The sequence below is a fragment of the Bubalus kerabau genome, chromosome 1, assembly GCF_029407905.1.
Source record: "Bubalus kerabau isolate K-KA32 ecotype Philippines breed swamp buffalo chromosome 1, PCC_UOA_SB_1v2, whole genome shotgun sequence".
NCBI classification, from domain to species: Eukaryota; Metazoa; Chordata; class Mammalia; order Artiodactyla; family Bovidae; genus Bubalus; species Bubalus kerabau.
The window spans coordinates 38,500,392-38,515,403 of NC_073624.1; the positions used below are offsets into that span (position 1 = coordinate 38,500,392).

The following is a 15,012-nucleotide window of genomic DNA, read 5'->3' on the forward strand; positions in this document are numbered from 1 at the left end:
ACTTTATCAGCAATTCAGTGCTGATTGTGCTTTTCCTATCCCTTTCTGTCAATTCATTACTTGAAAATATGAAAATACCTTGCTTTCTAGAAGAGCGACTTGAACGTTTAAAGTCAACTCTGAAAGTGAGTTTTATATAGAGAATGTCACTTTCCCCTTCCCCGCAGTGGGTTTACTTTACCTTTAGTTGGAGCACCAGGTCCATTCGATATTTACCAAGAGGGTTTATGTCATTCAGAATCAAAGCAATGATGATATCAATTCCATTAGATTCATGAGTAGCAATACATGTCTAGAAAACAAAGTATTTTTAAAATAAGTCTATTTACAACATAAGAGCACTAGAGGCCATGACATAAAATAACAGAATCACCTTAGCTTTTTGACCTTTAAAATGCAATTAAGATTTAACTTTGAGATTAAATCTAAGTCAAAGATTTAATTTTACATATTCTTTTACATAGAGTCTATTATTTGATTAGTGTTAATTAAATGACTTGTATGAAGAACACAGAGAAAGACATTGTATGAAACAGGCATCTTTTCAGGCGAACCATTTTTGTAGAATTTCAAAAAGCAATGGTTAAGTAAAACACTGTCTGTAAATTTTTTTTTTTTGATTCTATTTTTTTTTATTTTATTTTTAAACTTTACATAACTGTATTAGTTTTGCCAAATATCAAAATGAATCCGCCACAGGTATACATGTGTTCCCCATCCTGAACCCTCCTCCCTCCTCCCTCCCCATTCCATCCCTCTGGGTCGTCCCAGTGCACCAGCCCCAAGCATCCAGTATCGTGCATCAAACCTGGACTGGCAACTCATTTCATACATGATATTTTACATGTTTCAATGCCATTCTCCCAAATCTTCCCACCCTCTCCCTCTCCCACAGAGTCCATAAGACTGTTCTATCCATCAGTGTCTCTTTTGCTGTCTCGTACACAGGGTTATTGTTACCATCTTTCTAAATTCCATATATATGCGTTAGTATACTGTATTGGTGTTTTTCTTTCTGGCTTACTTCACTCTGTATAATAGGCTCCAGTTTCATCCACCTCATTAGAACTGATTCAAATGTATTCTTTTTAATGGCTGAATAATACTCCATTGTGTATATGTACCACAGCTTTCTTATCCATTCATCTGCTGATGGACATCTAGGTTGCTTCCATGTCCTGGCTATTATAAACTGCTGCGATGAACACTGGGGTACACGTGTCTCTTTCTCTTCTGGTTTCCTCAGTGTGTATGCCCAGCAGTGGGATTGCTGGATCATAATGCAGGTCTATTTCCAGTTTTTTAAGGAATCTCCACACTGTTCTCCATAGTGGCTGTATTAGTTTGCATTCCCACCAACAGTGTAAGAGGGTTCCCTTTTCTCCACACCCTCTCCAGCATTTATTACTTGTAGACTTTTGGATCGCAGCCATTCTGACTGGTGTGAAATGGTATCTCATAGTGGTTTTGATTTGCATTTCTCTGATAATGAGTGATGTTGAGCATCTTTTCATGTGTTTGTTAGCCATCTGTATGTCTTCTTTGGAGAAATGTCTATTTAGTTCTTTGGCCCATTTTTTGATTGGGTCATTTATTTTTCTGGAGTTGAGCTGTAGGAGTTGCTTGTATATTCTCGAGATTAGTTGTTTGTCAGTTGCTTCATTTGCTATTATCTTCTCCCATTCTGAAGGCTGTCTTTTCACCTTGCTAATAGTTTCCTTTGATGTGCAGAAGCTTTTAAGGTTAATTAGGTCCCATTTGTTTATTTTTGCTTTTATTTCCAATATTCTGGGAGGTGGGTCATAGAGGATCCTGCTGTGATGTATGTCAGAGAGTGTTTTGCCTATGTTCTCCTCTAGGAGTTTTATAGTTTCTGGTCTTACGTTTAGATCTTTAATCCATTTTGAGAAATTAAGGAAACAATTCCATTCACCATTGCAACAGAAAGAATAAAATACTTAGGAATATATCTACCTAAAGAATCTAAAGACCTATATACAGAAAACTATAAAACACTGGTGAAAGAAATCAAAGAGGACACTAACAGATGGAGAAATATACCATGTTCATGGATTGGAAGAATCAATATAGTGAAAATGAGTATACTACCCAAAGCAATCTATAGATTCAATGCAATCCCTATCAAGCTACCAACGGCATTCTTCACAGAGCTAGAACAAATAATTTCACAATTTGTATGGAAAAACAAAAAACCTCAAATAGCCAAAGCAATCTTGAGAAAGAAGAATGGAACTGGAGGAATCAACCTACCTGACTTCAGGCTCTACTACAAAGCCACAGTTATCAAGACAGTATGGTACTGGCACAAAGACAGAAATATAGATCAATGGAACAAAATAGAAAGCCCAGAGATAAATCCACGCACATATGGACACCTTATCTTTGACAAAGGAGGCAAGAATATACAATGGATTAAAGACAATCTCTTTAACAAGTGGTGCTGGGAACTCTGGTCAACCACTTGTAAAAGAATGAAACTAGAACACTTTCTAACACCATGTAAATTTTTATATGTCCTTCATTAGAGAAATTCTTTAAATTTAGAATTTTAAGATCCGATCAATTTTAAGAGAATATTCCTATTTATAAGAACCTTAGGCCCAAGGTTGGTAAGTCAACTTTATCTGTAATGATGTGGCATCTTCATTTCTCTGCTATTTAATGCTAAATGAGTAACAATCTATGCTGTTGACTGTGCTGGGAATACAGTCACCTCCTGATATTTCAGACATCGTGTCAATTATGCTGGTTGAGAGAAAAGGTCAGCAGATTCCTTAAACTTAAGCAATTTATAGAGGAATCTGACTTGGGAAAAGTTTATAAAGTACCCTGAGAGATAAATGTCAGTATTTTGAAGGTTAGGGCCTACCGTGCTAGGACTCTGAATTTAATTCATTTTATACAACTTGAAAATTGGAAACTTGGTTGGAATTTGTGGAACTACATCTTACCATGCAGGACCCAGAGTCAAAGGGGTTTGAAAAATTGAAACCCAGGTAAGATAAACGAGAAAGAATAAAATCAAGGTAATTCTGAAAGGATTGTTATTTTTCAGGATGGGCTTCATTTCTCTTTTCACACAAGGAAATTTTTACTCCCCTGACACCAAGGAGAGGTATCTTCCGTTCATCTACATTTCCTGAGGTTCTTCTGATCATGACAATGGTTGCTCAATTTAGAGGAAATCAATTTGTGGATCATTTCTGAAATTTGCTAGCATTTTTCCTTCCTTCCACATATTTCCAGAGCACGAGGTTCATAGTAAGCTTATTTTTAGAGTATATGGGATTCATGCTATATTATTATTAATTTCTGTTTTTAGCTAACTTGATTTAGTAACTTTCAAAACTTAGTTTCATTGTCTTAAAAAACCAAGAGTGGAAAATACATGCTTTCTATTATAGATTTACTTTATTTTAACCAACAACAAAATGAAGTCTTTGAATCTGCATATATTTCCTTAACTTTAAATCAATAGTTAGGTTTTCTTATATTATTGCCCTGGAAGAGTGAAATAAAAGACAGAGCAAAATCCACAAACTCTTTCACCATATCACATGCATATTACAGGGGGTAAAGATACCCATAACAAATTATTTATGCCAATAATTGTCATGTTTTTGTTCTACATACCTATGTATGTACATATATGTGTGTGTACTTTGTACATATATGTCATATAATATGCAATAGAAAAGCAATTACTTTTCAACATTTCTTTTCTGTATCAAGCACCGACATTTGGTCTCAGTGGCTTCTTTAAAATTTATATCCAGAAATGTTTGTGATTTGAAAATTCTTCCTTCCAGGGTGGATCCATGCTTGTGATGGTAGCTCCATAACACCTGTGTGGATGTGGAGTCAATAAACTCCAGGCTGCCCTCTGCCCTTTACCAACCCAAGTATTCCATCTTCTACTCCCTCTCTGTGTCTGTGATATCCAAGAAAATGGAATCAGAGACAAACACTCTGGAAGAGGGAGTCGAAACTTTGCCCTGGAAAATGTTATACAGTCAAAAGTGCACTCTGTTTAGACTCAACCACAAGTCCTGAGTTTTAAGAATGGCCCTACAACTTAAGAGATTCCATTACTCTGGGACCCTGAGTAATGGTCCCAGAGTAATTAAGGCATTAAAAAAATTTAAGTAAGTAAGGCATTAAAAAATTAAGATCACTTAATTTCTGAGTCACAATCTAGCTATCAGCAAAATGGGAGCAATATGACCTATTTGCTACATTTACTGTCAATATAAAGATGGTAATATACACAACCCACTGCATGGAACACAAGACGCCAAAGGGAGCCAATGCCACAAATCCTGGTGAGACTGACTAAAGACGAAAACTGATCAATGATGAAAAAATATATTGTACTCTGATTTTTATCTGGGATGTTTTCATGGGAATTTCCTTTTACAGTGAAATTAAATTAAAATATGGCATAGTATTTGCTAGTCTATAATTCAGTCTTTGTATGCTTTGTTAGGAAAGTAAAAATATCTGGCAAAGTAAAAGAAAGATCTTTCAAATGCACACAAAGCTTGGCTCTTTCACCAAGTTGATCCTTTGGCTAACTGGTCAGAATAATTTTCATGAAGGACTGCTTTCACTTACCTGATTTTCATGGCATGGACCTTGGCAATACTCAGTCAAGCTCTCCAGAGTCTGGTTGACCAGCACTACATTCTTCTCGTTGATGTAGAGACCCAAGAGTCCCAGGCCCCCTGTTGTACTTCCACAAATGCAATCCAAAAACTGAAGGGTCTCACAGACAAGGTTGTAATTGGTTTTGTTGTTTTGATTCCTCAGGAAGTGCTAAACAGAAAAAAATATACCCAAGGCATTAAAAAAAAAATCACTATGCTAAATGTTTTCAGTTTTCTTTCTATGGGTGTTTTTTCAACTCAAGAGGATCCCCATGGCAATGTGGAACGGACCTGCTCTTTGTAAGGAAGTATTCACATTTATTACATTTCTCTTGGGATTAAGAAAAGAGCGATATATTTTTCAAGCATCTATATTTATCAATACAGTTCATAAAAAACATTTCTCAATGTCATTATCTTAAAACTATATACAAAGGGCAAAAATAATTAAGTAGCAGGTAAGGAGAAAAGAAAAAGGAAACCAGAAGAAGTTAATTAGGGAAAGAAGCAATCAAATAGTCAACTAAGCAATCCCTTATACATAGTGCAGCTTCAAATGATACAACCACTATGAAGGGCAACTTGGAGGACCTGTCAATATTTTGAGTAACAGACAACTACAAAGAGATCCAGAGCACACCGCTTGTAACAGCCCCAACTGAAAATCACACCATACCAATCACAATGGGACCAATTTAATGAATAATTGTATATACAAACACTGGAATACTTAGAAGCTATAAGAATGAGGTACTTCAGGGGGCTTTCCTGGTGATTCAATCATTGGGACTCTTCCTTGCAGTGCAAGAGATGCAGGTTTGATCCCTGGTCAGGGAAGTAAGATCCCACATGCAGTGGAGTAACGAAGCCCACATAGCCTGTATGCTCCAAAGCCTGCCCACCATAACTAAAAGATCTCATATGATACAGTGAAGATCCTGTGTGTGCAACTAAGACTCAATGCAGCCAAATAAATAAATAACTACTTAAAGAAAAAGGACGTACTTCAATATGTACTGACATACATATTAAACACATACATACATATTAAACACAATTTAGTAATAATTTAGTATTAACTTAGTAATAATTAATCTAGTAACTGTTGTTATTCAGTCACTAGGTCATGTTCAACTCTTTGAGACACCATGGACTACAGCGCAACAAGCTTCACTGCCTTCACCATCTTCCAGAGCTTGCTCAAACTCATGTCCATTGAGTTGGTGATGCCATCCAACCATCTCATCCTCTGTCGTCCCCTTCTCCTACCTTCAATCTTTCCCAGCATTGGGGTATTTTCCAGTGAGTTGGCAAAGGGATGTCTCTGCTTTTTAAGATACTCTCTAGGTTTGTCATAGCTTTTCTTCCAAGGAGAAAGCATCTTTTAATTTCATGGCTGCAGTCACCATTCAGTGATTTTGGAGTCCAAGAAAACAAAGTATGTCACTGTTTCCATTTTCCCCCCATCTATTTGCCATGAAATGATGAGATCTGATGCCATGATCTTACTTTTTTGAATGTTGAGTTTTAAGCCAGCTTTTTCACTCTCTTCTATTACTCTCATCAAGATGCTCTTTAGCTCCTCTTTGCTTTCTGCCATTAGTGTGGTATCATGCGCATATCTGAGTTGGTTGATATTTCTCCTGGCAATCTTGATTTCAGCTTGTGAGTTATCTAGCCCAGCACATCAAATGATGTGCTCTGCATGAAGTTAAATAAGTAGGGTGACAATATACAGCCTTGACGTATTCCTTTCCCAATTCTGAACCAATCTGTTGTTCCATGTAAGGTTCTAACTGTTGCTTCTTGACGTGCATGCAGGTTTCTCAGGAGGCAGGTAAAATGGTCTCCTTTTAAACAAAATTCCCACCTTTTAAACAATTTTCCACAGTTTGCTGTGATCCACAGAGTCAAAGGCTTTAGTGCGGTCAATAAAGCAGAAGTAGATGTTGTTTTTTTTTGAATTTCCTTGCTTTTCCTATGATCTAACAGATGTTTGCAATTTGGTAAGGTAACTACTAAAGGGTTTCCCAGGTAATGCTAGCGGTAAAAGAATCCACCTGCCAATGCAGGAGACGCAAGAGACATGGGTTCAGTCCTTGGGTCAGGTAGATTCCCTGGAGGAGGAAATGTCACCCCACTCCAGTATTCTTGCTTGGAAAATTCCATGGGCAGAGGAGCCTGTTGGGCTACAGTCCATCGGGCCACAAAGAGTCAGATACAAGTTGGCAACTGAGCACACACACACGGGATTAACAAACACACACTACCATATATAAAATAGGGCTTCCCTGGTGGTTCAGGTGGTAAAGAATCTGCCTGCAATGTGGAAGACCCAGGTTTGATCCTTGGGTCAGGAAGATGCTCTGGAGAAGGGAATGGGTACCCTCTCCGGTATTCTTGCCTGGAGAATTCCATGGAAGACGAGCCTGCTGGGCAACAGTCCAAGGAGTCACAAAGAGTCGGACATGACTGGGCAACTAACACTTTCACTTCCGCATATAAAATAGATAAACATTAAGGATTTACTGTATAGCACTGGAAACTATACAATATCTTGTAATAATCTTTAATGGAAAATAATTTTTAAAGATGTGTGTGTGTGTGTGTATGTATATATATATATATATATATATATATATATAAAAAAAAAACAGAATCATTTTGCTGTAGTCCTGATACTAACACAATATTGTAAATCAATTAAACTTCAAAAGCAAGAAAATCCTCTTCTATATTAATCTGTTTATAATAAAAACATATATTAACTCTGTTTATAATAGACATATATTAACTCTGTTTATAATAAAATATAAAGATACTCTGTATCCTCACTCAAGAAACATGAACTGAGTTGGCAATGATGAAGGCCCTCCAAGTCTTACAAAACCCTGTAAGGTACAGATGAGGCAAAACTGACCTTATTCAACAAATCTCAGAGTCCTAAGGTTAGATGATACCCACTGAGACTGAAGAGATGTGAGTTGAGGATGCAAAGAATGATACTGTAGGAATGCATAAAGGAATTTTCTTCTCATATTTCTTCACCCAGATACCAAAATTTCTTCCCATTTCAGAAAAGCACTATTGTTCTTATTATCTCTCCAAAACGACTTGTTAGTTTTATCTGAATTTAATCACTAACATCATAGGCTGGATGCTCAGCTCTCACACAAAACAGAATAAATACCTGCAGCTCCCGGTTATGATTCTCACAGAGTAACTGCAGAAACCTCAAAATTGGCTGCATGATGGCAATGGCAGGGCTCATTGTGACTTCCTCGGTGGACTTGTCCTCGGCATTTCCCGCTTCAGGTCCTGCACACATGATGTCTATTTCTGGATCCATTTCTCTTCTGTATACACAGTATGCTTTGGATGTAGCCGAAGAAGCTTCTGTTAACTGCCCTTTCATTCCCTCTTTTAAATGTAATGATGAATCCCTTACTGAAAATAAAGCAGTACTCTTACATTTATGAATTAACTTCCATTTGCTAATTAAAAAAAGACAGTTACCCAAATTCTCTAACAATTGGATTTCAAATCACCTGACAAGAGGTGCAATAACTTATCCCAAAAGATTCTGAAGGAGCAACCAAAAAATTAAATATGCACTGGGATATTTTTTTAAAAAGATCTTAATGCTTAGCCCATTTTAGAAGGGCTCCTGTCTTTCTGATAAATATAAAATTAAGAGCTCCTAAATACAAGAAAGTGAGAAAATAGTACAAAGTTCAAAATATTTATACAATTCGTTTTTACTATCCTGATGACTTTGTTATTTCAAATTCCAAGAATCTTTCATAGAGTTTAGTGCTATAATTCTGGTTCTTACAGTTTACATTTCATGAGTGTTCAGAAGGGATGGGTAGTTCTTTTTTACCATGAATTTCATGATGAAATCAAATATTCTCATGTCACTAGTTGCTTTGCACTGATAATTCCTTGTTTGAGGCAGACCCCACAGAGCAGTTTGAAGGTCAATACCATGACCACAATAATTCAAGGACAGTGTTCCATACACAGAGGCACAAGTGGCATAATTAGACTAAGGTAAGTGAGATGACAAGATAAATGAGCTCTAAAAATTGTGTTACCTTCTTTTCTCTTACTCATTCTCCCAAATACTCAACTAGTCCTTTACCTCTCATCCGTGGGCCAGATGTCATCAGTTCCGTGTCATCATCCCTTTTCTTGTTACCTAAGTCGATGGTGTTAACTGTCACTGTTGATCTTATCTCTTTCTGAGCAGCTTTCATTCGGTCGTAGAGAACTTTGAAGAATTTTTCTGATTTTTTTTGTTCATGTAACTGCTGGTAGAAGGAATACTGCAAGAAAACATATTTTAAGACACCGACCCCCAAGGGTGTTTCAAATAAACATAAGCATTATGGATAAAAGCCCATATTTAATGTGCTGCTCATGATTATTTCATAAACTGACAGCTTTACTAGTCTCCTATACTATTTACTGTGTCCTAATAATAGCTTATATTTGCTTAGTACTTTCCACTAAAATTCAACATAATTTTATGTTATTGAAGCCACCTTTAGTGATTATTTGTTTTAAAATTTCATAAGAACACTGTAACAGTGGTATGCAAAGAGCTCTTTAATTTTTATATTATTATGAAGTCATGTTTTGTGCAGTACTATGTATTGAGGTCCTACTATGTTCCAGGCCCCATGCTGTGAAGTGACAGAACACTCAGGAAAAATAGCTACAGTTCCTGCCTTCACGACTCTGTAATCTAGATTGGAAAACAACCACTAATTCTGTGATCATCCTGGTAAATGTGAGCCTACAAAGTTATTTTTCTCTTTACCTAAATTACTGTATATTTAATTTAGACTGTGTTACCACGGCAGCCTCACTCACAGGAACCCACTGATAAGTAGGCACTAAGTCCCTTGGGTATTTTATTAGCTACCTTGCTTTGCACAGGATCTAGGACAAGCCCACCATAAAATGCATGAAGTGAACTCTACTGCACAACCAATAATGATGTGGAAAGGATTCAACAGTCAAAGTATGATAAAAACACATCTCTGGAAATAACAAACCTTGAGATCATCTGCCCTAATCATTGTCTGCTTGGAGAAGTATCGAGAAGAGGTATGAGTTAGGAAACGTGATATGCTCTGGACAAGCAAATTTAAGTTATTAAGACTAACACCATGGGACAGACACAACACAAACAAGAGAAATACAGTAAAAATAATTAATAAAGATAGTAATTCCAGTCACTGTACTGATATGAGAAGAGTTATATAAACTTGATAAGAGACAATGGGAAGAAAACATCTGAAGAAATAATGACTTTCAGATCAAGTAGAATTGACTATAATCCAATAGAGTAGACAATTTTGGGGAGTTTGGTTCTTGCAGATACCCTTTCTGAAAGAGTGCCTGAAACCATGACTCACAGGTCCTGGGACTTGCAGGTGCGAGTCTGTCTAATGACATCAGGCCTGGAAATGGATACCTGTCTTGAAATTTCTACTGTGGGTGATGCACATTCTCAAAGCATTTTCATAAAGTCTTACAAGTCGGTTTCATACCTACAAGGGGGAAGCACTAGGCAGAGGGCTAGCAACAATTCAAGAAAGCAGGCTAAAAAGCCACAGTAACCATAGCAACCACAGTGAAACCATCAAGCTGGTCCTATTAATTCAGAGGATAAAGGCAGATTTCAGAGACCTTATAGTCCCATAAATTACACTTATGCTTTAACCCTAATATTTTCAATACAATGGTATTAGAAGGCAGAAAGGGATTCCTATATATTAATGAGGAAGTTATAGAACATTGTGGTTCTATTAACCAAAGTTTTATAATTTTTATTGTTCCTTGACATGTATTATCTCATTGATTCTTTCAGGACAACTGTGTGATGAACAGAAAGTGCTTATTTCATTTTATATATCAATAAAATAAAGTTTGGTGAATGTAAATGACTTTCCCAATATTATATAACAGTAATAGAGATAGGATTTAAATCTAGATTCTCTGACTCTAAATCACTATATAAAATGACCCTTTACGCTCAAAATAACAAATGATTTAAATGGACTTTTAAAAACTAGAAAGGAAATCAATCCTGAATATTCACTGGAGGGACTGATGCTGAGGCTGAAGCTCCAATACTTTGGCCACCTGATGTGAAGAAATGACTCATTAGAAAAGACCCTGATGCTGGGAAAGATTGAGGGCAGGAGGAGAAGCAGGTAACAGAGGGTGAGATAGTTGAATGGTATCTCTGACTCATGAGTTTGAGCAAGCTTTGTGAGATGGTGAAGGACAGGGAAGCCTGGCATGCTGCAGTCCCTGGGGTCGCAAAGAATTAGACACAACTGAGTGACTGAACAAAAACAACAACAAAGCTGAACAGTATGATTTTAATAAAGATAAATAGTATGCTTTTATAATATATATATAATCTCAAGAGCTAGCATAACAACTCAATCCCTCACAAAGGTACAGGTTTTGGTTAGGAAACCACCTCCATAAACTTCAGAGTATAAGGGGAAACTCCTTGTTTTTTTTCAGGAGCCAAGGTGATAAATAAACAGTTCCATACAGTAGAGGAAGGACTTTCCCCCAAGAAGGATGGAGGGTGACTAGAAATGAGAGGGCAGAGAAGAGAAACGAAGTGAGGACCCAGAGAGATGAAGTAATACTAGGGTGTAATACAGGATGATCAGTCAGTGAAACTTCCCAGGAGTGAGTAGACAGAAGGATATTTTAGAAAGGACATTTAAAAATATTTATTATTTATTAGCTGCATCATATGGGGTCTTCTGTTGTGGCGTGCAGGCTTAGTTGCTTCGCAGCATGTAGGATCTTAGTTCAACCACCAGAGATGGTTGCATGACCTCTGCATTGCAAGTTGGATTCTTAACCAGAGGACCACCAAGAAAGTCCTGAAAGGAGATGTTTATAGCGGTTAAGAGCACAGACACTGGAGCCTGTCTGCATGGGCTCCAATCCTAGCTTGATTTCTAACCAGCCATGTGAGCTTATGTGTATCTCAGATTCTTCTTTGGTAAGATGAGATAGGACTCAAGTTCCTGCACAGGTTGTTGTGAGGATAAATCAAGCTAATACACAGAAAGCACTAAGAAGAGTGCCCAGTATTTAGGAGGCATTAAGGAAAGTTATGACCAACCTAGATAGCATATTCAAAAGCAGAGACATTACTTTGCCAACAAAGTTTCGTCTAGTCAAGGCTATGGTCTTTCCTGTGGTCATGTATGGATGTGAGAGTTGGACTGTGAAGAAGGCTGAGCACCGAAGAATTGATGCTTTTGAACTGTGGTGTTGGAGAAGACTCTTGAGAGTCCCTTGGACTGCAAGGAGATCCAACCAGTCCATTCTGAAGGAGATCAGCCCTGGGATTTCTTTGGAAGGAATGATGCTAAAGCTGAAACTCCAGTACTTTGGCCACCTCATGCGAAGAGTTGACTCATTGGAAAAGACTCTGATGCTGGGAGGGATTGGGGGCAGGAGGAGAAGGGGACGACAGAGGATGAGATGGCTGGATGGCATCACTGACTCGATGGACGTGAGTCTGGGTGAAAACTGGGAGTTGGTGATGGACAGGGAGGCCTGGCGTGCTGCGATTCATGGGGTCACAAAGAGTCGGACACGACTGAGCTACTGAATTGAACTGAACTGATTCTCATGGTTGCTATTATTAGTGTACAATTTGAAATTATAATTTAACCATCTTCTTTCTCCTCCCCTCAACCAATTTTTAATTAAGTACATTTAAACATATAAATTGATTTATGTAGCTAAGAGGGTAAAACTTAAGAAAGGGCATCAGATCCCTAATTCAGGACTACAGAAGCTGGGTGTCAAGACAATCCCTGAACTAAGTAAGCAAGACAACAGTGGCCAATGAGACAATTAGAATATAAATCCCCCTGGATTTTGACAGAAGTCTTGGGGAGGGTAAGCATTCTAGCTGACCTCAATTAGACCTCTTAGGGCCAGGAGCACACAGTTGACATCTGGGTTACACAGTGATGTAGATAAGTAAGAAATCTGGATAGTGTAAGGCTGGTAAACAAGACTGTCATAACCCATTTAAAAGATTTTCATAAACAAAAATCACTGAATTCTATTTCATCAAGTATTTGTCAAATGGCTATAAAGCTGTAGATACGAAGAACAAGACATGATCCCCCTACTTTAAAGAAGATGACATTTAACTGGAGAAACAGAATATCATATCGATAACAACCAAGCAAAGCAGCACAGGAAAAATGCCAAGTGAGCATCCAAGAAGCAAATGTTATGGGAGCTCAGATAAAGAAGTGGTCCCAAAGGCCACAGCCAAATAGTGAAGACTTTGTGAATAGAAATGGACTTGGACCACTCATTCATAGGGATGTTCACTTCCGATTATTTACTGAATCCCTAGGCTGGGCCAGACATGGTGCCAGAAACAAGGGATGTGAAGATGGAAAACATGTGGTCTCAACCTCTAAGGATTCATAATTCACTAGACAGAGCCTGCTGTACTCATGAAGAGGCACACACACACACACACACACAAAATGCAGAAATGCTACTGCAGATATCTGCAGGATACAGCAGAAGCATAGAGTCACTAGTGGACAGAAGGCTTCCCAGAGAAGTTCATGAGCTGAGTCCTCAAAGAGGAGAAAGTGACATGAGAAATGGCACAGCACATCTGAGGAGCTATAAAGAGCTTAGTACAGCTGGTGCACAAGAGAAAGGATGGAGGTGGGGAGAGACAGAGTAAGAATGGAAAGTTAGAAAACTTGAAGAGACTAGATCATGAAGGAGCATTTACCTTTATAGAGGAAAGTGACTGACTTGAAGCAGGAGAAAAATATGTGTTTTGGAAAGATATCTTTAGAAACAACATGATTTTTCTTTTTTTTTTCCGTGCTTAATAAGATGTGGTGTCTACTTGCCATGAATAGGGAAAATAGATTCTAGAATTTCCAATTAGTTGTTTGCCTTCCTGACCAAGGCAAACCTGGAAATACCTGGTTGGTGAGTGGCAGGGCGGGGAGGAGGAAGCCTGTTCCCTGGGAACACATGCCAGCTCTCAGGATCACACAGTGAGCTCTGCCTTTAGGTGTGGGGAAGTTCAGGGGCAACTTGGCAGGAGTTTCTAAATCACGTGTGTGCCTTTGGGAAATAGTGGTGTGATCGTACATGCAGGTGAGCACACTGCTCACTGGAGTGGAGCACTGAATAGATGAACGATGACTCTCAAGTCACCCCTCCTGAGCTGAATGAGTAAACAGAACAAGAAAAGAAGGAATGGTTCTTCTCTCCCCACAACAGGGAAAGCTTCACCTACTCAGTGGCAGCAGGGTAACAAGCACTGGCAGATTTGGGGAAGAAGGAACAGAAGATTTCTCAGTTTCTAAAAAAGTAACTGAGATGCATGGTGAATATTATCAGAACTTGTTTTAATGTCAGGTACTGTATGAGGAATTTATATATATATTACCTCATTTAATAAATGCACTTAATTCCTTTTTTTACATATAATTCTTGGATAAGTCAAAATGTCCTAATCTGCTTAGTCAGCCTAAAATTTCCCTAAGCAAATGAGAATTTCTGGAATGTTCTGCTTCACTGAGTAATTTGCAAAGTTCTGCTTCCCAGGTGGTTCAGTGGTAAAGAACCCATCTGCCAATGCCAAGAGACTTGGGTTCAATCTCTGGATCAGGAAGATCCCCTGGAGAAGGAAAAGGCAACTCATGCCAGTATTCTTGCCTGACAACTCCCATGGACAGAGGAGTCTGGCAGGGTACAGTCCACGGGGTTGCAGAAGAGTCTAACATGACTTTGTGACTAAACAACAACAATGTACTTACTACAGCAAATCAAAAAATTTATAAGGAAAATGTGATACAAAGTTGTTGTGGGTTTTTTTTCTTTTTGAGATAGTCATGAGAAACTTAAAGAAAAATCATTACTTGGGTTTCCAAGACAAAGAAGTAAGAAATACAAAATAACCAAATGTAACCAACAACAATGATTGTAAGCAGGTACCTGAGTTTGTGTGTTTCCTCCTTCCAGCAAGGCAATGCCAAGTAAGATGCCTTCTGAAAAAATTCTGTCATTTTTGGTATTCACTATAACATCGATGACAAGTTCAGATGCACCTTCTTTATCCAGGAGACACTGAATATCTGACATGGATATCCCCATCTTATCTGAATCTTGCCCAGAAAAGCTTCCTGTGATTAGGAAAAATAAATAAGTAAACCTTTGTCAAAAGGCTCAAATTTGTTCCCTGAACCCAAAATCATACAAAGGGTTTTTAATGTGCTTTATACTTATTTTTCCAGTT

General features: G+C 37.9%; 1 protein-coding gene across 5 annotated transcripts in view; it reads right to left on the minus strand.

Moving 5' to 3' along the window:
- ITPR2 (inositol 1,4,5-trisphosphate receptor type 2) overlaps positions 1 to 15,012 on the minus strand; it is a 586,098-nt gene that overhangs the window by 171,567 nt on the left and 399,519 nt on the right. For all 5 annotated transcript variants that reach the window (XM_055572406.1, XM_055572399.1, XM_055572407.1 and 2 more), the window contains 5 exons: positions 14,712 to 14,899; positions 8,812 to 8,995; positions 7,858 to 8,114; positions 4,636 to 4,836; positions 182 to 292 (listed from right to left, as the gene is read on the minus strand). In XM_055572406.1, the coding sequence (XP_055428381.1) occupies positions 182 to 292; positions 4,636 to 4,836; positions 7,858 to 8,114; positions 8,812 to 8,995; positions 14,712 to 14,899 (941 nt within the window). The remainder of the gene's footprint in view (positions 1 to 181; positions 293 to 4,635; positions 4,837 to 7,857; positions 8,115 to 8,811; positions 8,996 to 14,711; positions 14,900 to 15,012) is intronic.